General features: G+C 31.5%; 6 protein-coding genes across 6 annotated transcripts; 1 reads left to right on the top strand and 5 right to left on the bottom strand.

Annotated features, from left to right (window-relative positions):
* Positions 1-1,478: 1,478 nt before the first annotated feature.
* On the bottom strand, positions 1,479-6,527 carry PWA37_002286 (uncharacterized protein; the record flags this gene model as incomplete). Its single annotated transcript, XM_064858883.1, has 1 exon — positions 1,479-6,527. One exon carries the CDS (start codon positions 6,525-6,527, stop codon positions 1,479-1,481), a length of 5,049 nt encoding a protein of 1,682 aa, XP_064714706.1.
* Positions 6,528-13,202: 6,675 nt separating this feature from the next.
* PWA37_002285 (SDR family oxidoreductase) lies at positions 13,203-14,233 on the top strand (the record flags this gene model as incomplete). The annotated part of the gene is made up of 2 exons (XM_064858882.1): positions 13,203-13,230; positions 13,287-14,233. The coding sequence occupies 2 exons, from the start codon at positions 13,203-13,205 to the stop codon at positions 14,231-14,233; spliced, it is 975 nt and encodes a 324-aa protein (XP_064714705.1).
* Positions 14,234-14,799: 566 nt separating this feature from the next.
* PWA37_002284 (uncharacterized protein) lies at positions 14,800-17,238 on the bottom strand (the record flags this gene model as incomplete). Its single annotated transcript, XM_064858881.1, has 1 exon — positions 14,800-17,238. One exon carries the CDS (start codon positions 17,236-17,238, stop codon positions 14,800-14,802), a length of 2,439 nt encoding a protein of 812 aa, XP_064714704.1.
* Positions 17,239-17,989: 751 nt separating this feature from the next.
* Positions 17,990-18,349, bottom strand: MGR2 (Mgr2p; the record flags this gene model as incomplete). The annotated part of the gene is made up of 1 exon (XM_064858880.1): positions 17,990-18,349. One exon carries the CDS (start codon positions 18,347-18,349, stop codon positions 17,990-17,992), a length of 360 nt encoding a protein of 119 aa, XP_064714703.1.
* Positions 18,350-18,955: 606 nt separating this feature from the next.
* ERI1 (Eri1p) lies at positions 18,956-19,168 on the bottom strand (the record flags this gene model as incomplete). Its single annotated transcript, XM_064858879.1, has 1 exon — positions 18,956-19,168. The coding sequence occupies one exon, from the start codon at positions 19,166-19,168 to the stop codon at positions 18,956-18,958; it is 213 nt and encodes a 70-aa protein (XP_064714702.1).
* A 328-nt stretch (positions 19,169-19,496) lies between these two features.
* Positions 19,497-20,921, bottom strand: EHT1 (medium-chain fatty acid ethyl ester synthase/esterase; the record flags this gene model as incomplete). Its single annotated transcript, XM_064858878.1, has 1 exon — positions 19,497-20,921. One exon carries the CDS (start codon positions 20,919-20,921, stop codon positions 19,497-19,499), a length of 1,425 nt encoding a protein of 474 aa, XP_064714701.1.
* Between the last annotated feature and the right edge of the window lie 276 nt (positions 20,922-21,197).

Here is a 21,197-nt window from a genome sequence, read left to right as displayed (position 1 = left end):
ATCTTTGAACATTGAACAACATTTAAGAATATACTGTGGTGGAATATTAACATGAAAATTTATCAATTTAATATTCAGGAAATTTACTCTTTTTAAGAGTTAATCTGACATTATTATAGCTGGATGTTTAATACTGTGTATGGATCTCTAATTGTAACCAAGAGTCATGAGAAGATATTGAAATTCAAAAAAAAGTAATAAGAGTTTAATTGCATTATAACATTAAAATAACAAGACATAATATATCTATGAATTAACATTTGCAAAAATACGACTGTGTTATGATAGTTTTACATGTTCCTTATTTAAAAAGAAAATTTTCACATTATCGGAATCCTTGGATAATTATTATTATTATTATTATTACAATATTTTTCACATATAGAGGGGACATTCTCCTGTATCTTGTAAATCTTGAAAGTTCTACACCCAGTAAAAGACAAAAAGAGATATCATATGTTTTCAAAATAAGGTACATTACGAAATTCTGTGTATCTACATTTTTGTGTATAATATTCTTAACATGTAGAGTAAGTATAATATATCATCAGTGTGCAATTCTCTGCATTTGGGAAATAGCATGTTATTTCTCTTTCTTTCCCTTTTTTCCTTTGCTACCTAAAAGGAATCTCCATTTCTTCAAATATTGTTAGAGTAATTCTATAGTATGTCTCTACTGTTCATGTGAGTACAATAGTTATTGGATATGTTAGCTTACGTACAATTGAATATTATATTACAAAAAAGAAAGAAATAGAAGTATAACCATAAGTTTAAGCGAGTTAATAACAGTGACTATATTAACACAAGTATACATATATATAGTTATTTGACTTAGCAAGATACAGTGGTATTTAATTAGTGTACATCCATGTATATATGTATGTATTATGTGTTCCCTATGGATGTATTTGTATATACAGAGGACAGAAAGAAAATAATTAAGGAATATGGGAATAAATACATTTGTCTAGTTAACTTTTCAGTAAATGCAGGTAAAGAAAGATTGTAGCTGTTTTTAAGACATGTGTCAAACCTTTTATTATGATCTTTGAATTAAACTAGCATCAAATCTTCACAATTACAATTTTTCTTAATTAGAAAAGATTTAAAGACCTTATATCCTTTAAACCATGATCAATTGATTTATACAGAAGTAAATTTCCTAATCACAATCTCTTTATTAAAAATTGCCAAAACATGTAGCAAAAATATACATGTATTAAAATGTCTATATAGCAACTATTAGATTGCATAATTGTATTGAATAATCTAAACTATTTAAAATTAAAAGAAGATATTGATGGTTTATTAGGAATGAGCAAATCTATTTGTGCTGTACAAGCTATTTGGAAATTAAATAAATAATAAAAATACACAATATAAAAAATATTAGAATACTATATACTTATATAGAAATATTTAATTATTAAATTATTTAGAATTCTTTATTTTAAAATTTTTTGCCTTTAATCAATTTAAATTACCATGAATAATAATAAACCAATGCAATGGGCAACACTCCACTTCATCATATACATGGTGCTACCTTTACCTTCATATGATACAAGAGAAGGTACGCCTTCATGAGGTACTGTGATAGCAATTGATGATGAGGATGGTTGTTCAGAAACATATTGGGAAACTTGCGGCACCATTGAAGGCATCGATGTTTCTGATCTTCTAGACTCATTATTACCGATTACAGTGGTAGATGTTCTAGAGTTTCTAGATGTTGGGTGATTTTCACCATTGGTAAATGCTAGACCCGTGGTGGTAGAAGCAATAGAAATAACTGGAGTCACATTTGTAGCAGTAGTAAATGAGTTAGTCTCTTCTTGTTGGTTCCTTGAATCAGTATAAACAGATTCAATAGAACTGTGTCCAATGATCGCAGTCATACCTGTTTCAGAAGTTGCAGATGGTTCTGGACAATAAGTTGTAGTCATAGTAACTCCATTAACAACTGTAGTCAAAACAACTAAAGTGTCAGTCAAAATAGGTTCAGTTTTTTCACCAGAAATTGTGGAATTTCCGTAGAGAGGAGATGGTACAGAAATTGATGATGTTATAAAGCTATTAAATGGAGATGGGGTGATCACTACTACAACAACTTCAGCGGATGAAGAGCCGTTACTGTCTGTGATGGTAGTGGTGTAAGTAGTTGTGATTGGAGAAGAAATATCCACAGTAGTAGTGGTGTAGATAGTAGATGGAGCTGGAGTAACCACAACAACAACAACCTCTGGGGATAAAGAGCCATTGCTGTTAGTAATAGTGGTGGTGAAGGTAGATGTGATTGGAGTAAAAACATCCGCAGTAGTAGTGATGTAGATAGTTGGGCCACTTGGAGATGGGGTGATTACAACAACAACAACCTCTGGGGATAAAGAGCCATTGCTGTTAGTAATAGTGGTGGTGAAGGTAGATGTGGTCAAGGCAGAAACATCCGCAGTAGTAGTAGTGTAGATAGTTGGGCCACTTGGAGCTGGAGTGATCACAACAACAACAACCTCTGGAGAGGAAGAGCCATTGCTATCAGTAACAGTGGTGGTGAAGGTAGATGTGGTCAAGGCAGAGACATCCCCAGTAGTAGTGGTGTAGATAGTTGGGCCACTTGGAGATGGGGTGATCACAACAACAACAACCTCTGGAGAGGAAGAGCCATTGCTATCAGTAACAGTGGTTGTGTAGGTGGTTGTAGTTGGAGCAGAGACATCCCCAGTAGTAGTGGTGTAGATAGTTGGGCCACTTGGAGATGGAGTGATCACAACAACAACAACTTCTGGAGAGGAAGAGCCATTGCTATCAGTAACAGTGGTGGTGAAGGTGGTTGTAGTTGGAGCAGAAACATCCGCAGTAGTAGTAGTGTAGATAGTTGGGCCACTTGGAGCTGGAGTGATCACAACAACAACAACCTCTGGAGAGGAAGAGCCATTGCTATCAGTAACAGTGGTTGTGTAGGTGGTTGTAGTTGGAGCAGAAACATCCGCAGTAGTGGTCGTATAGAAGGTAGATGGAGCTGGAGTGATCACAACAACAACAACCTCTGGAGAGGAAGAGCCATTGCTGTTAGTAATAGTGGTGGTGAAGGTAGATGTGGTCAAGGCAGAGACATCCCCAGTAGTGGTCGTATAGAAGGTAGATGGAGCTGGAGTGATCACAACAACAACAACCTCTGGAGAGGAAGAGCCATTGCTATCAGTAACAGTGGTGGTGAAGGTAGATGTGGTCAAGGCAGAGACATCCCCAGTAGTAGTGGTGTAGATAGTTGGGCCACTTGGAGATGGGGTGATCACAACAACAACAACCTCTGGAGAGGAAGAGCCATTGCTGTTAGTAATAGTGGTGGTGAAGGTAGATGTGGTCAAGGCAGAGACATCCCCAGTAGTGGTCGTATAGAAGGTAGATGGAGCTGGAGTGATCACAACAACAACAACCTCTGGAGAGGAAGAGCCATTGCTATCAGTAACAGTGGTGGTGAAGGTAGATGTGGTCAAGGCAGAGACATCCCCAGTAGTAGTGGTGTAGATAGTTGGGCCACTTGGAGATGGGGTGATCACAACAACAACAACCTCTGGAGAGGAAGAGCCATTGCTATCAGTAACAGTGGTTGTGTAGGTGGTTGTAGTTGGAGCAGAAACATCCGCAGTAGTGGTCGTATAGAAGGTAGATGGAGCTGGAGTGATCACAACAACAACAACCTCTGGAGAGGAAGAGCCATTGCTGTTAGTAATAGTGGTGGTGAAGGTAGATGTGGTCAAGGCAGAGACATCCCCAGTAGTGGTCGTATAGAAGGTAGATGGAGCTGGAGTGATCACAACAACAACAACCTCTGGAGAGGAAGAGCCATTGCTGTCAGTAACAGTGGTTGTGTAAGTAGTTGTGGTTGGGGCAGAAACTGGACCTGTAGTTGTAGTGTAGATAGTAGATGGAGCTGGAGTAACCACAACAACAACAACCTCTGGGGATGAAGAGCCATTGCTTTCTGTGATGGTAGTAGTGTAAGTAGTTGTGATTGGAGCAGAAACATCCGCAGTGGTGGTAGTGTAGGAGGTAGATGGAGACGGTGTAATCACTACAACAACAACCTCTGGGGATAAAGACCCATTGCTATCAACAACTGTAGTAGTGTAAGTAGTTGTGGTTGGGGCAGAAACTGGACCTGTGGTAGTGGTGTAGATAGTAGATGGAGCTGGAGTAACCACAACAACAACAACCTCTGGGGATGAAGAGCCATTGCTTTCTGTGATGGTAGTAGTGTAAGTAGTTGTGATTGGAGCAGAAACATCCGCAGTGGTGGTAGTGTAGGAGGTAGATGGAGACGGTGTAATCACTATAATAACAACCTCTGGGGATAAAGAGCCGTTACTGTCTGTGCTAGTAGTGGTGTAAGTAGTTGTAGTTGGGGCAGAAATATCCGCAGTAATAGTAGTGTAGGAAGTAGATGGGGATGGAGTGACAACTACAACAACAACCTCTGAAAATGAAGACCCGTTGCTATCAGTAACCTTAGTGGTGTATGTAGTTGTAGTTAGTTTTGTGACATCTGCAGTAGTAGTTGTGTAGATGGTGGGTGACAATGGAGTAATCACTACAACAACAATCTCAGCAGTTGAAGAAGCGTCACCATCAATATACGTTGTAGTGTACGTGGTGGTTGTTAGTTCTGCAATATCTGCGGTAGTAGTAGTGTAAGTAGTAGATGGCGTTGGTGTAATCACAAGAATAACAACCTCACTAGTTAAAGATCCGTTGCTATCAGTGATTGTGGTGGTGTAAGTAGATGTGGTTGGTTCTGTAACATCTGCAGTAGAAATGGTGTAAGAAGTAGATCGAGATGGGTTGATATAAACCACAACAACTTCTGGAGATGGAGAGCCTTGGATATCAAGAACTGTGGTAGTGTAGGTAGTACTAGTTGGTTCCTCGATGTCCGAAGTAGTAGAGGTGTGGATAGTGAGTGGAGGCGGGGTGACAACAACCACAACAACTTCTGGGGATGAAGAACCATTGTTGTCAACAAGTGTGGTGGTATAGGTAGATGTTTTTGGAAATGCGAATCGACTAGTAATAGTGGTGTAGGAAGTGGATGGAGGTGGGGTGAGAACAATAACAACAACTTTTTCAGTTTTAGATCCAGCTGTATCGGTAACAGTTGCCGTGAATGTGGATGAGGTTGGGGCAGTAACAGGATATGTTATAGTTGTGTAGGATGTAGATAATGGTGGTGTTTGGACAACAACTACAACTTCTTCGGTGACAGATCCTTCTGTGTCGGTAACAGTTGTGGTATATATTGATGTAGTAGGGGTGGTAATCGATGTAGTAAGAGTAGTGTAGGTAGTAGATAATGCAGGTACAGCAACTTCATAAATGAATTCAGGCACAGTATAGAAATACTGGTTAGTCGTAGATATTGTTAAAGTTGAAATAGTGGTAGCTTTAGTAATAGAATCTACAGTGGTAACTGTTGTTGTCTTAATAACTGGTTCAGATAACCATGTACATTGGTTACCGCTCAATTGTTGAGTAATTAATACGAAGGTACCATCAAGTTGATATTTAGGATCAGATGGCACAACACTAAAAGATATTTGGTTTGTTACATAGCCATATGGACAACTTGAATTAAACCAGTACTGGTGGCCATCTACCCCATAATTAATTTGCATGGTGCCTTTCACTGCACCAAAATTTTCATTAATCCATTGTTGAAAATCTATACCTAAGAATACTATTGCAGAATAGACAAAATTTACAATTTTAAGTGAACTTGGTACAATTTTTGGATTAATTAAATACATAGCCTTGTTGATACTAAAAGTTTGTCCTCCTAGAATATCTGTGTTAAGAAGAATTGTAGCTCCAGCATTACCAGTAACTACACCTTTACCTTCAATAGGATTATTGAAGATAATACCTCTCATTTTGTATCTACTATGAGTGCTATAAAGTCCATCAGATGTTAGTGCTGAAAATCCACCAGAATTAATGATACCATTATTAGTTATAGTACCAAGGTAAAGGAATCCATTTGTAGTGCCTCCTTTACCAGCCGTATCATAGTCAATTGTACCTGTATTAATGAAGGAGCCAGTTGGAGCTAAAGTAAAATTGGTACCTGGTACAGTAGCGGCAGCATTTAATTGTGAAACAGTAAATGTACCAGAGTTATCAATACTTGCAGGTGCAATAACAAAATCACTAGCAGAACCTGCAGATTTAATATTCTCAATGTTGATGTTACCACTGTTTGTAATTGTTGTAGTAGAACCAAATTGTAGACTAGTTAACCCGTTTGTTGAATCACCGATGATGTCTAAAGAACCTTTAACATCAATATTACCATTGAAGGAATATGATGAACCAGATACTAATGCGAGAGTAGCCCCTGATTCAATTACGATATCATCAGAAAACGTTTGATCACCAGACAAGGTTGTTGGTGTTGAAATAGTTGTAGTAGCAACACTTACTTTGGTCACAAGTAGTCCTAATAGTGACCACAAAATTAATATCTGCATTCTAAGTATAACAAAAATGAGTAGTAGTTAATTTTTGTTTTATCTCACTTTATTTTTTTTTTGTTTATCTTATCCAATTAATATTTTTTGTTGGTTTTTTTTCGAAGATTTTTCTGTGGAAAACGCACAAGAACAAGAATCACGAAAAAAAAAAAATAGGAGAAAGTAAAACTCAAAAGAACAAAAATAAAGATCAATTTACAAACTGTTCAAATGCAGATATATATACATGTTTATATATTTTTGTTTTATAAGTATGTATGACAAATAATCAAACCAGAGTAACCAGCAAGATCTAGATTCTTTTTTGAATATGTATATGCTGGTATATATTATGCATAATACATTTTGACCATTTCAGAATGGTCTTTTGGTGGTATAAAAAGATCTGCATATCCTATTGTTTTTCTTTTTTATAGAGCTGTCGAGTTTTTCAAGTAAAAAATTTGGTAAACGTTTATTCCACGGAACAAAAACAAAGTAGGGTTCACGGAAATATCATATGTTTTTTCCTTTGTTTTTCGCTGAAATAAAACGGTGTGACATTTTTTCTAGTACTAAGTATTACAAAATGTGAAAGTTGATTCTTCTCACCATATATTATGATTGAAACAAAATAAAAAACAAGCATACTTAGATATTTCAATGTTTAAGTGTTTATTACAAATTAGTTGTCTATTTGCTAATTTATTTCATAAATACATAAGAAATGATTTTTTCTCTGAAGTAGTGAAATTATTAAAATAAGTTGTTCTAGAATGAAATAAGTAGAACAATGGGATTTTAATAAATGCCAGACAGAAAAGAAAATATTCACGTATATTAAAACTAAGAATTTCTTAATGTCGTATTTTTCACGTTATGCATACTTTCTATATAAAATTATTTCTATGCTATGTACAAGAGAGAGAAAAAAAGAGTTTTAGTTTAATTATTTATACGGTTAACTTTATAAGAATTATAAACTATAGTTGGGAATATATTCATGTTATTCAACAAATACAAGTGTTAATTTGTAACATATATATATATATATTCTATTGAATAGCGCAAAGTAAACATAGCACATTTCTTGTTGAAAATCAGTTAGTTCAACAACTTTCCATAATTTGTGTTTAAGGATTTGGAATAATTTCTTATTTCGCTATAATTTATTGGGTTTGTATGAGTATTGCTAGCATATTTCTTCTAATTAAATTTTGCATTTCATATTTTGGATATGTCATAGTTGATAGGTCTTTGCAGCCATTTCTTTTTTCTTTTTGTACATTGGAAGAAGGGTAATACTCGTTTTTACCAAAACTAAGAAAATAGTGAGCGGAATTTTTCACAGCATTCCAACTTCTAGGGTGGAAATAATGAACAATAGTCCAGAATACTTGCATATATTGTCTTTGATAGCTATTGTTACGTCAATACTTTATTTGAACCGAAACCCGACAAATTCTATTGTTAACTTTTTTTTCATTTTCTTCCGAACGTTAAATCAGTCAGCATTGTATTAAGGAAAGGAATAAAGTGGAAGCATAAATAATTAGTATATTCTTTTTTATTGTATTCTTTGCTTTTTTCTTGAGTTCTCCACCTGTAAAGATTTTTTTTAATTTTTCAAGAAAAGAAAAGCCTAATCAGAGGATGAAACAAAACAATAGTTTGATAAAGTCGTAGAATTTTTCTTCACCATATCGATGAAGAATAAGAAACACAGAAGGAACACATTATTTAAAATAAAAATAAAAATATTAATCGTAGCTGATTACGAAAAGAGGATTATTCTTTTGTCTTCGTGTTTGTATCTTCATTGAAAAACGTTATTAGATTATGAGGTGCAAAGTATGTTATTGTGATAAATTAACAAGAATAAGACTTCTATTCTAAAAATTGGGATCTCAAAAAAAGTTGAAGATACACCAAAAAAGAAAAAAATTTTTTTCTCAAGAAAAAACCAGTGAGAAAAAAACAGGAAAAAGAGGAAGAATCACGTGCTATGACGCTTTTGTTTTTAAACGGAATTTGCGATATCCAATAAATTTTACGATTGAAAATTTTTCACGGAATGAAAGAAAAAAAAAAAAGAAAAAATTTTTTTCATGGTCGACAATTTTAATTCTTTTGTTTCTTTTTCTTTATATCGTGGCAAAAATATTCTTCAAAGAATAGACAATGTTTAATTTTTTTATTGCTATTTCCTGCATAATCCTTTATTGTTCCGGAAATAACAAAATAATCTCCACTTTGTTCTTAAGGAGAATCTAGAATTTTCTATGAATTACATTTGTATCTGATACTATAATGTAAGATTTTTATTTTTATTTATAGATTTCGATCACTCCATAAAAGTTGCTCATAGATTCATAAAAGACAGCAGCTATGGTTTTTTTTGATTAGGGTGCAATGAAATTGCAATATTTCTTTTACTACGAAACTATTGTTGCAAGTAGGGTGGTATATAATAAGTACAACAAAAACAATATGTTTGGAAATAGGTTTATGGAGGTTAAAAATCACAAAAATTTTTTAAAAATTACCTGAACCAAGCAAAAAAAAACATTTTTTCCACTGTGGTAAAACAAATACATAAGTATATGTACAATAACTTCTATAATAGTTGTTCTACAATAGGAAAAAAAAAAAAAAGCAATCCCAGAATTGCGTGTTTTTTTCACTAATCTCTCAATTTATTTCTGATTTTCAACCCAACCAGTACAGTTAATCAATAAACTAAAAAGTGGAGTATTTGTATTGTTTGTGTTCATTGTTTCATTTTTCCACAGCTTATTCGTTATCGATAATCCATCAACATAATTTAATAGGTTCATTAGACAATTTATAATTTGATTTTAATTTTTTTTTTGGAATCATTAATGAATATGTTGCGGTATTTATATCAGAAAATCAAAATGAACTTAGTTGACTAATTTTCTTTAATGTCTTATTGTAGCATTATTTTCACTAACTGCACCAAATTTAGAACTATTATTTGACGGTTTGTCAACATTAGTCAGTTCCAATAGATTACTGGGTTCATTACCAAAATTTTCAGTTTCTTAAGAAAGGTTTAGTAAGCTTACTATTTGCTTGTAAGAAAGATATCCAAAGGTGGTTTGTTATGTCCTTACTCAATATTTGGGTGCTTGAATTATCTGTAAATCAATAACAAAATAGTGATTATATTATCATAGATTGTGTTGTTATTGTCTATTTTCTTCTGTAGTTTTCTGTGTAAATTATGTTTCTGTATAGCTTTGATTTTTTTTTATGCTTTGAGAAGTAACTAACGTTGTGTTTATCAAATTATTTTTTTTAGAATACGTTCTACTAGAAATATTTTATCTTTTGTTAAAGTGTTTTTTGGTACTGAAGAAGATGGGGAATAGAAAAAGAGGCAAAGAAGAATTTTGGAGAGCTTGTTGTTTTTTAAGAATGATTTTTGTTTATTTCTATATCAATTCAGAAAATCCTACTATTCAATCTAAAGAAAATAAAAGATTTGTTTAGAAGCCTTTTAGATATGTTCCAAAAAGACTAAAAGCAAGATTCTTTGGTTTGGAAGTTTTATTTAAAAACTAACAAAAATAAAGTGATAAAAGAAATCAGCATGTGAGATTAGTGTTTTGTTGAGAAGGAGTGCTTATTTGTAGTCAATATATTGCACATATTTTCAATTATAACTATTATATATTTAACACTATTAATAATGTAATGAATATTTTCCTATTTCTTCTTCATAAATAATATAGAAATAACAATATCACAGAAAAAATGTAGATGAAATAAAAAAATATGATATGCAAAATTCTTGGTTTTACTTATGTATCTATTGATGAAGTTTTTTCTTATGAATCGCAAAAGTAAAAAAATAATTAGATCAAAGTTTAGTGATATTTAAAAGAAATATATTTAAATTTTCACTGTCTAGTATATGTTGAAATATGATTAGTTTATATTTCTCTTTCTTAAAAATCTTATTTCACAAAGTATTGTTTAGGAGTTCTATAATTAATCACTTCTGTAACCCATAACAATTTTTTTTTATTTTTCTTAAAATTTCAAATAAATTCATATAATCAGCTAAATTAGTGTAACTCTGTATAAAAATAACGTAACTTTGAAAACCTTTTTAAACAAAAGAAGTTCTAGTTGGAAATCATAAAATATGTGATTTAGCTGAATGTTAAAATGAAAAATTTAGAATAGGCAACTATTTATATACTGGCTATGAATGTGTTAGTAAAACAGTCGAAATAATGTTGGCACTAAATCGCAGAGAAACTTAGTCAAGAAAACTCTGATTATTATGAAAGAGTAACAGATATAATTATCAACAAAAATATGCTTATTATAGTTTTTTTTCAAGCTCTATCTAAGAAATATTATTTATTTTAAAAATAATAACATGGGTTGTATTATCAATTTGTCAATTAAAATTAATAACTTTCTAATTTGTGAGTATATGTGTAGTATTAACATTACTATATACAGTTTAGTACATCAGGTGAGCTAATGTTAAAAAATGTTTAGCGATACCTTTATTAATCTAAATTTATTATAATAATAGCTGAAAGTGTTAAAAAATTTTGTATTGAAGAAGACTCAATATAAAAAAGTTGTATTATATATTATACCCTGTATATCAATTATATAGAATAAAAGAACTATTGAATATAATTTAGAGTTAGATTTCCACTAATATCCTAATATAAGCAAGCTAACATCCTATGATATTATCAAAATTTCAATATAAGAAATAGTAATTTGACCATCTATACTTTCACTTCATTCTCTCATGTTAATTTTTCTATTTAACATATAGAGAAATCTTACTGAGATTTTTGAAGATAGAACAACATTAAAGAAGTAATTATGATAAACCAGTAACCTAACAAATTATCAATCTAATATTCAAGAAAGCATTAGTAGACTCTATCTTCTTTAGAAATTAACTTGATCTTATTATGATTCAAGGTATATTATTATTTTCTGACATCTTATCATAATATATTTTCATGAGGAGTAAAAAGAATCCAATAAACATCATCTTATATGTATTTTATGAATATCTACAAATTTCAAAATTTAATTTGATCATAATGTTAAAACAACCAAATGTGTTCTACCGATAAAATAATATTTTTGCATATTTTTTATTTGAAAAGAAAATTTCTTATTACTGTTAGTCTTTTATTCACAAAAATATTTTAAATATTATTAAAATATTGCACAACCACATTGAATTAGATAAATTTTAAATCTATGAGATGATACTTTTATAATAAAAGGTATGATCATTGCATTCTTTATTATTATCGTACCAATCTTAACCTCACTCTAATAAAGGAATAATGGACATCTGAATATTTACACCAAAACTAACAAAGAACACAATATATTCGACATAAACATAGTTATGTCTATTATCTGGTTCTTAAATACTTTCATTTAGATATTTATACATCAATTGAGATTTCAACAAACTAGGTTTGAGATGTTTATTTAATCATTATACTTACAAATATCACGTCCATACCTACAAATAATATATAATATGATAATGCTAGAAACCATAATATATTTTATAACAACTTGGACAGTCACCTGACTATTAAGATAAGTCAATACGCTGAACTCTAGATATTTGGTCAATAGATCATTATTTGAACTTTTTGAGTGATATTGTAACTTGAAGTAATATGTTTGCGATTAACCAAAAATATTTTTAAAAGATATTTTTATAAAGACCAAAACAGTTTATCATAATCAAAATTCATAAACCATCTCGTTATATTTAACTATACTTAATCTATACTTTCAACTAGTTATCTTTTATTTAAATATCATTATTGTCACAAAAACAATTTATCATTCAATTCATATTAGATACATTGTACATTGATGATGATTAAGAAGAGGACTTTAAAAGGTTTATTATGTATATATGTATTATTGATAAATATCATTATTTGATAGAATTCATGTATTGCTCAGTATTTTAAAAATATTCTAAAGTAGTATTACAATGTTTTCAGTAGTCAAATAACCTTTCTATAACAAATATTATCTCAATAGAGCTATTGATATAAATGTAAATTTGATTTAAAAACTAACATTTTTAGATAGGTTATGATATGAATTACGTATTGAAATAATATACATACATATATATATATTTACATTTATCAGCGATATATGGAAAGAAGTCTCATATACATAAATATAGATATTGAAGAACTATTCATCATTTTCAAATATGGTGATTAATTATAACAATAACATCAACCGTTAAGAATATAACTATTTAAAGTATAAAATAATTAATAATAGTAATTCAGAACAGAGTGTACAATGAAAAATGAATCTTGTTTGCCTATGCAAGGATTTTCCCAAATATTTCTCACTTTCTCTAATGTTAGATACAGCAGAAACTATCAAAAGAAAAATTATTTTTATAATCCGAACAACCTGCAACATCTACACCCCCAAATATAATTCTCGGAGTCTAAGATATGATTAAGATCTGATCCATCATTTCAACATAGACAGACACAGTTACAAAAAATACCAAGTTGTATGTCATAGTTGTCTGTTAACTCACTTACAAAGTAGGCCATTTAATAGGTTATTATATTGCGTTTATTTCCGACAGTAAAAATATTGTACATATTTACTAGTGCAATAATGTCTGTTTTCGTCTCTGGTGCTACTGGTTTTATCATATTGTTGGCCAATTGCTAGAACAAAATTACAAAGTTATTGGTACAGTTAGATCTCAAACTAAGATCAACCTTTTTAATAAACAATTTGGTAACATTCCTAATTTAACTTTAGAAATTGTTGAAGATATCTCCAAACCAAATGCTTTTGATGAGGTAATCAGAAAACACGCCAAGGAGATTAAATACATTATACATACCGCCTCCCCATTCCATTTTGAAACTACTGAGTATGTCAAAGATCTTTTAAATCCTGCTATTCAAGGCACTAAAGGTATCTTAGAATCGATTAAAAAATATGCCGCTGATACAGTAGAACGTGTAGTTATTACATCTAGTTATGCTGCTATAAAGACATTTGAAAGAGAGAATGATAGTACTTTCATAGTTGATGAAAGCAATTGGAATCCAGACGATTGGGAAGCGTGCCAAGCTAATGCTGGTAGGGCATATTGTGGGTCTAAAAAATTAGCTGAAAAGGCAGCTTGGGATTTCTTAGAAAAAAATAGAGATATTGTCCAATTCAAATTATCTACCGTTAATCCAGCATATGTTTTTGGCCCTCAAAGATTTGATGATGATGTTACCACAAAATTGAACACTTCTTGTGAATTGGTTAATTCTTTAATCCATACTCCTTCTGATGGTCTATTCAAACCAGCAGGTATATATGCTGGTTATGTAGATGTTCGTGACGTCGCAAAGGCCCATTTAATTGCCTTCCAGAGTAAGGAAGCTGTTGGCCAAAGATTGATGTTATATGCTGGTAAATTTTCGTCTCAAGATATTGCAGATATATTAAATGAAGACTTCGATTGTTTAAAGGGCCAAATACCAATTGGAAAACCACATATGGGTGTTCTTGGCGTTGGTCCACAAGGTTGTATCATTGACAATTCAAAAACCAGGAGGATTCTTGGTTTTGAGTTAGTTAATTTGAAAAAGACTATTCATGATACTGCTGCTCAAATCTTAAAATATGAAGGCAAATTATGAAATAATATATATAAGTTTCTGTGTATATTCATTCCATTAATTTTTTTTAATGTATATATGATTAGAATAAAAACATGTTTTTTAAATATTATTGCTCAATGATCTTGCTAATGATTAAAAGATGTTGAATAAATGATAATATACCAATATTTTACTATTATTATTATTAATGTAAAATTTCAAGCATCAATCCTATAACTTAATAATAATATAGTGGTTGATTTTACAATATGACAAAGTATGTTTTAAAAACAACTCTGAAAATTAATTAATTCATTTTTTTAAGGATATGAACTGTTTTAGATATAGACTAATACATGTATATTATTCATAGATTTGGTTATTCATATTAGGTAGCAAAAAAATTATTTCTAGTTTTTCAGATATGCAATGTAAAAGCTTCATTACATAGAAATGCTAGAGAATAAACAAACATTTTGATGCTACCTTAATAGTTGTATAATATAGTTATACAATAACCAAAGAAATTTGCATATGGTTTTCCTCCTTTTTTAATTTCACAAAATGGCATTAAAAGTTGAGTTTTGTAGGCGGCCAAGTCATCCCTATGTATGTGCAAAAAAATAATCTACCCAACTCATAATATCCTTCTTTAAATCAAGTAAAAAACACTTTTTTAGTATGCTCGAACATACACTCTTATAACATGTACTCTTATTTTCTAATTGTACTAATTTCTTTATACAACTATCAAACTGGGATTTATCATCAATACATGACATAGCTTTACAGAATTCTTTGTCATCATTATCCAAGCCAATTAACGACTTTTTCACTTGACATAGTTTGGTATCAAACTGCTTAATACTATCTTCCACATCTCTAACTCTCAATTCCAAAATTCTCATATCATAATTCAATTTAGCAGACAATGATGTTATTTCAGACACATCATTATAAGCCAGATTTTGTTTATTTTTGAGAGCCAAAAATTGTGTTTGGAAATACCCAGAATTTTCTTTGTATTTATCAATTTCCTTTTGAATATCCTCGGTCAATGCATCAAATTTAGCTAAATTACTGTCACAGATCTTATCTTCAGAACAAATTTGTTCTTCATTTTCAGATCGTTCTTGTCTCAATAATTTAAGATCAATCCGTTTCAAATCTCTTGCTAATTTCACTATTGACGGATCAAACGGCAAATCCCATCTTTCAATAGACTCTGCAATATTTGATTGTGAATTTGATCTATATATGAAAATATTCTTGCATGCGTATTCATCAGTATCTCTGGTACCATCGTTAATAAAGGGAAGTGAATTCCTCCTGAAATACTCTTCTTGATAATTTTCATTATTATATTGGCCATCGAAGTTGTCACTTGGATTATCATACATAGGGAACATGGAAGATATACTTATAAATGAAGGGGACATATCTAATGTTGGTCTATTCGTTATATCTGATGCATACCTACTTTCTACGAAATTGTGTACACTAAAATGGGATCTGTGCCTTTTAAAAGGTTCGGTAAAGGAGGGCTTCTTGGAATTGTTCAACAATTGAGTACGTAGTTTTAATTCTTTGTCAGTATCTCCATGATGAAAATTATATTGTGTAAAATCTCTTATATTTGCCGACAAAGAGATAAATTTGTTACTATGGGATGGTTTCCATAAATAGGTTAAATCATTATCACTATCATGCAAATTTGATATTAAATTATCCAGATCAGTAGTTAAAATTTCATGAGATAATCTTGCAGTATTTGATTTTCCAGTTAAGTCTTGCATTTTAGATTTCATTTTTCTTTTCAAATGAAGTAAGTCTTTATTAGTATTATATTTTGCTGTAGCTTCAAATAATTTTTCTAAAGTTATATGATCTAAATATACTTTCCCATCTCTTCTTGAATAGTTAATTTTCTTTTGGAAAAGTGAGATAGCCAAAAAATATTCATCGATATTATGGAACGGATGTTTAGAATTCATACAATTTTCCAGAATTAACTTGTAATATATTGCAAAAGTCAAAGATATGATTGCGGCGTAAGTGGTAGGATTTAAAACTGTTTCATTTCTAGGACCTTCCATACCAAAATAAAGTTTTCCATAATCAACCCACCAATTATTAATTGCTGCCTTTGTGAAATCACATAACAATCCATCTTGAGCATGATTATAGCTGTTAAAATAATGCAGTGCAATTTGGACCGTTTGAATAATATCTGTGATAGCATAATAACTCCAGTTTTCTGGATTTCCAGAACCATTTTTCAAAGCACTATTATGATTATTATTAGTTGAATAGCCTGAATTGATTTTAGATGATGGATTTGGTGCTGATAATTTGAATAGATGGTTAAATTTCTCTATAGAAGAATTGGAAGGTTCCATTAGCAAATTAGAAGACCTACCTAAGCAGTTCATTGATTTTAAATTGAAATTAATTTTAAAAGTCGACCAAACAGATCTTAAATCACCATTTTCAATGTGCAAGATATGCAAAGATAAAGGAAGAGTAGACAGATTTGTTATAAAAAGGATACATTGAAATTTATCGTTAAATTTTGGTTGAGAGAAAGTTATAAGTTCATCGTAATATTTTTTTAAAACGGGTGGCCAATGTTCATAATCTGCAGGTAAAACCATCTCTATACCATGAATAATATCCTGTGAATTCCCAGTAAAGGATGTAATAATGGAAGATAATCCTCTTTGTGCGACCCAATTTTCCACTAGGTACAGTTCGAATCCATGAATTGTTACTTCATTATATACAATACCGTGAAAGGGATTTGCTTTATTTAACTGGTAAATAGCTCTTATATCTGGAAATATAAATTTTACATATGGTATGGGATCAGTACTCTTTTGAGAAATACTATTTATGTGATTATCGATGTAAGTTATATTGTTGGTGTGTGACAAAGTATCTTTGTATTGTGATCGTGATCGTGATCGTGATTGTGGCTGTGATTGAGATGATACTTTATTTGGAACAGGTGCGTGCAAATATGAATTTACAATGGCTTCTGACATTGGATTATATATGCCTAAAAGAGCTCTTTAATAATTTGCGTTTTCTTTTTTATTTATTTTCTTTCTTAGACTTATTTTATTTTCCGGTTATACACTTTGGACTGACATAATAATCGCTATAAATATTTGTGATCTTACTATTAAATAACTCTGTGGGCTAATGTATAGCTAATGTATATTTTGTGTTTTGTTGTTTTCTTGTAGAATATTTCTGTTGCACTATTTATCACACTTTATGTTCTTCCTTTTAAATCACACACACATATATATATATATATAATATATATATTTGTTTTTTTCCCTTTAAAGTAAGAAATTCTTTTTTTTTCTTAATGAAAAGAAGTTAGTGTTCTACACAAACAGCATAAAATTGAATTCCAAGTCAATAACCATTATCCACCATGACACTAAGCTAAAATAGGGTGCCTCTGTTGTGATGATCAGGTTATTATCACGGTATTAATCATGAATAATGAAAAAGAAAAAAAGAAAGAAGTTACACAATTTAATACAGAGATACATAGATATAAATTCATAAATAAATAAATAAATAAATGAATAAATAAACAGATAAATATGTATTTATCAATCAATCTATCCATTTATCTATCTATCTATATATATATACAAGCATCAATTCCCCTTCAAACACAATTCCATATATTATTGTTTTGTTCTTTTCTTTTTTTTTTTTGTTTTTTTAAGAAAGGATTTGGGTATAAAACATATACAAAAATTTATACTATTATAATTAATTTTGTTGTGGGTCAAAACGGTGGATCAATTGAGTCTTAGCTTTCCATGCTTCAAATTTGGCTCTTTGTTGTAGCTGCAGTATACTTTTGTTGTTATACATAGTATCTTCCGAGCCCTCACTTCTAATAACTGAACCGATAGACATGAACATACCAAAGGTGGCAGCAGAACCAGCGATATATTTACCTAAGGTTCTAACTACACCATCTGGACCGGCACCTTGAGTCAAGATTGTGAACCCACCAAACATAACACCGGTACAAACACCGACTGCAGTTCCCATCATCAGCCCCATTTTGAACTTGGCCCAGTTTGAAACTTCTTCTTGTCCATAGACTTGTCTAACTGGAGGCATTTTTCAATTATTATTATACTGATATTATACCGATAATATATGTGATATGTATACATATATGTGTATGTACGTATGTATGTATGTATACTTTCTGACTTCGTGACCACAGTGTTTATTTATATATCTATTTATTCTTTATATCTATCTCTTGTTTCCCCTAAAGAAGATCATCTTTTGCCTACCAAGATGCAAAGATCTTTCACTACGACCATCACAATCATCACCAGCACCACATCTTCAGAGATCAGCTAATGCCACTGATTCCCCACAACCAAAGGAAATCCGTCCTTCTTCCTCCTCTCAAATCAGCAGCGACTTGTGGAGAAAACAGAGAAAACAGAAAAAAAGAGAAAAACAAAACAAAACAAAACATCACTACCCAATGAAGATGAAATTACCCAAAAGGGAAGTTCTTGCAACTTTAAGACGTATTCCATTTATCTTTCTGTTAAATTTAGAAGAAGAGATGAAAGAAAATACACACACAAACACAAACACACACACATACATATATCTGTCTATATACATACATAATAGAATATATCCAAATATTTAGTGTATTTGTTTGCGTTTGATCAAATAGTCATCGAGACATGGTTTATTTGTCTAGTAACCGACCGGTTTGGCATTTTTGAACAACTGGAAATCGCACCATGCAGTGACCACCCAACACCATACTGCCATGGGTAATAGCCATATCCAACACCAATAATACACCTTCGTAGAGTTGTCTCTGGCATAAATGAAACTAGATATCACTAGTACAACAACGGAGATGGTCACAGATAGCACCGTAAGTCCCACAGTCCTCTGTTTCATGAAAATTACTTTTTGCAAGCTTTTTCTGCAGACTCTTGTCACTTCTAGTTATTCTCCTATCACAAGCATAGATCCAATACGTAAGGGAAAGATGAAATGGTTCAATAATGTTTTCTTTTTCATTTTGGTTTTTCTCTTTCTTCTTTTTCAATCTTTAGTTAGTTATTTATTTATTTATTTTTGTTTTTTTCTCCTAATTTAGTCTTTTGTTATTCGAATATAAAAAGAAAAGATACAAGAAAGAATATCTAACCTTTATATAACAAGCATTTATCTAATAATATTACTATCAATAACAATAATAGGATGTATATATATATTATTTTACTTACATGACATACTCATCAAACTTATCAAAGAAATTACTAATTTGCCTGGTAGCCCAAGAATCACCGTCACTTTGCAAATATGCTAAATGACCACCTAAGTCTGTCTCACACACCAAAACATTTGGATTTTCATCTAAATAATGCATTGGAATGTGATCCGCACCTACAACTGGATCATCACTGGAATTAACAGACAACAGTGGAATACTTATCTTATTCAATCTATTTACAGAACTAGCATGTTGGTAATAATCCATAGCATCTTTAAAACCTAACGCTGGTGCAGTAAACATTGTGTCGAACTCAGATAAAGATTTCATCTTATATGCCTTCTTCAAATTGGACTGTGTGAATCCATGGAACAATGGATTCTCCGGTGTTGGAATATGTGTGGGTTTAGTTCCCTCAGGTACTTCTAACTCCTTCATGTTCACTTTAACCATTCTAACTAAGAATTGAGTCACAGTTTGACTGAAAATGTGTTGTGACCAAAAATCTTTATTTATCTTGTATGATGCAAGAACCATATCCCACGGGTTACAAAAAGTAGCTGCCGCACTTAACGGGGTCTTCTCTCCAACAAATCCTAGGTAATTAGCCAACATAGTAGCACCAAAGGAACACCCAATCGCATACATTTTTCTCTTTGGATTTCTTGCTCTTTCACGTTCCAAAAACTCTTTGACATCCAAATAATGGTATGCAGTGAACAAGCAAGGTGTGGTAATCTTGGACCGTGCACAACCTCTTGAGTTTAGGACCACCACTTGAAATTTACCGTTACCGACTTTAGACAAATGATTCGTTAAAGATCTAATAATAGGTTCGTGTGAACCGCCTGCTAGACCATGTAATATAACAATTAACGGACGTTCAATGTTTTCTTCACTATGAAGATCCTTCAATTCTTCATCACTTAAGTATCTAGTTCTTGGTTGTAAGCGTGGCCAATTCTCTGGATGAGTGGCTTCTTCATCTTCATTGAATAAATGTTTGTTGAACTCACCTGTCAATGGATCAAAATGATATTTTTGTCTCCATGGCCCATTCATAACCCAATCAGCTGTACAGACACCATTGTCAGAAAAGTGCACAATTTCTCTACCGTAAAACACAGGAAATTTCTTACTGAAATCACCACTTCCAAGATACATAGTCTGTAAAATACCGGTAAACAACTTCTTATCCAATTGAAACTTAGCACCATCTTTTAAACCAGGAATATATTCCTTGACAAACTGGTCCAAAGTAACTGTATCCTGTGAATTCAAATCATTTTGTGCCAGATTCTTCTTATTTAAATGTAATTCTACAGTCCCCTTAGCACCAATACGATGGTTAACGGTACCATTAAACCCCCAATGGAAGGGATTTAGGACTGGCCATGTATTAATATCTTTTAATAAATCCCCTTCTGTCGCCATTTGTCTTCCTGGTTCAGTTTAGTCCTGTTTCTTCCTACTTTTTTTTCTTGTTTATATCTATCTACTGAATTCTCTATAAATGTAGAATCAAGAGATCAAAAGATCCAAAAAAAAAAAATAAAATGAAAAAAGCAACAAAGGAACCAAGGAGAAGGCAATTCATATCTTATAAGAGTGTATTAATGTTCAGAATGAGATTCAACCCATGGAGACTGAAGGATTTATATATATATTTTTAAGACCTGTTTGTCTCTCTATTTCTTTTCTTGTCAAACA

The sequence above is a fragment of the Arxiozyma heterogenica genome, assembly GCF_036370985.1.
Source record: "Arxiozyma heterogenica strain weizmannii chromosome Unknown scaffold_18, whole genome shotgun sequence".
Lineage (NCBI taxonomy): Eukaryota > Fungi > Ascomycota > Saccharomycetes > Saccharomycetales > Saccharomycetaceae > Arxiozyma > Arxiozyma heterogenica.
Note: the sequence above shows the minus strand (reverse complement) of the source record. Positions and strands in the feature narration are given on the sequence as shown.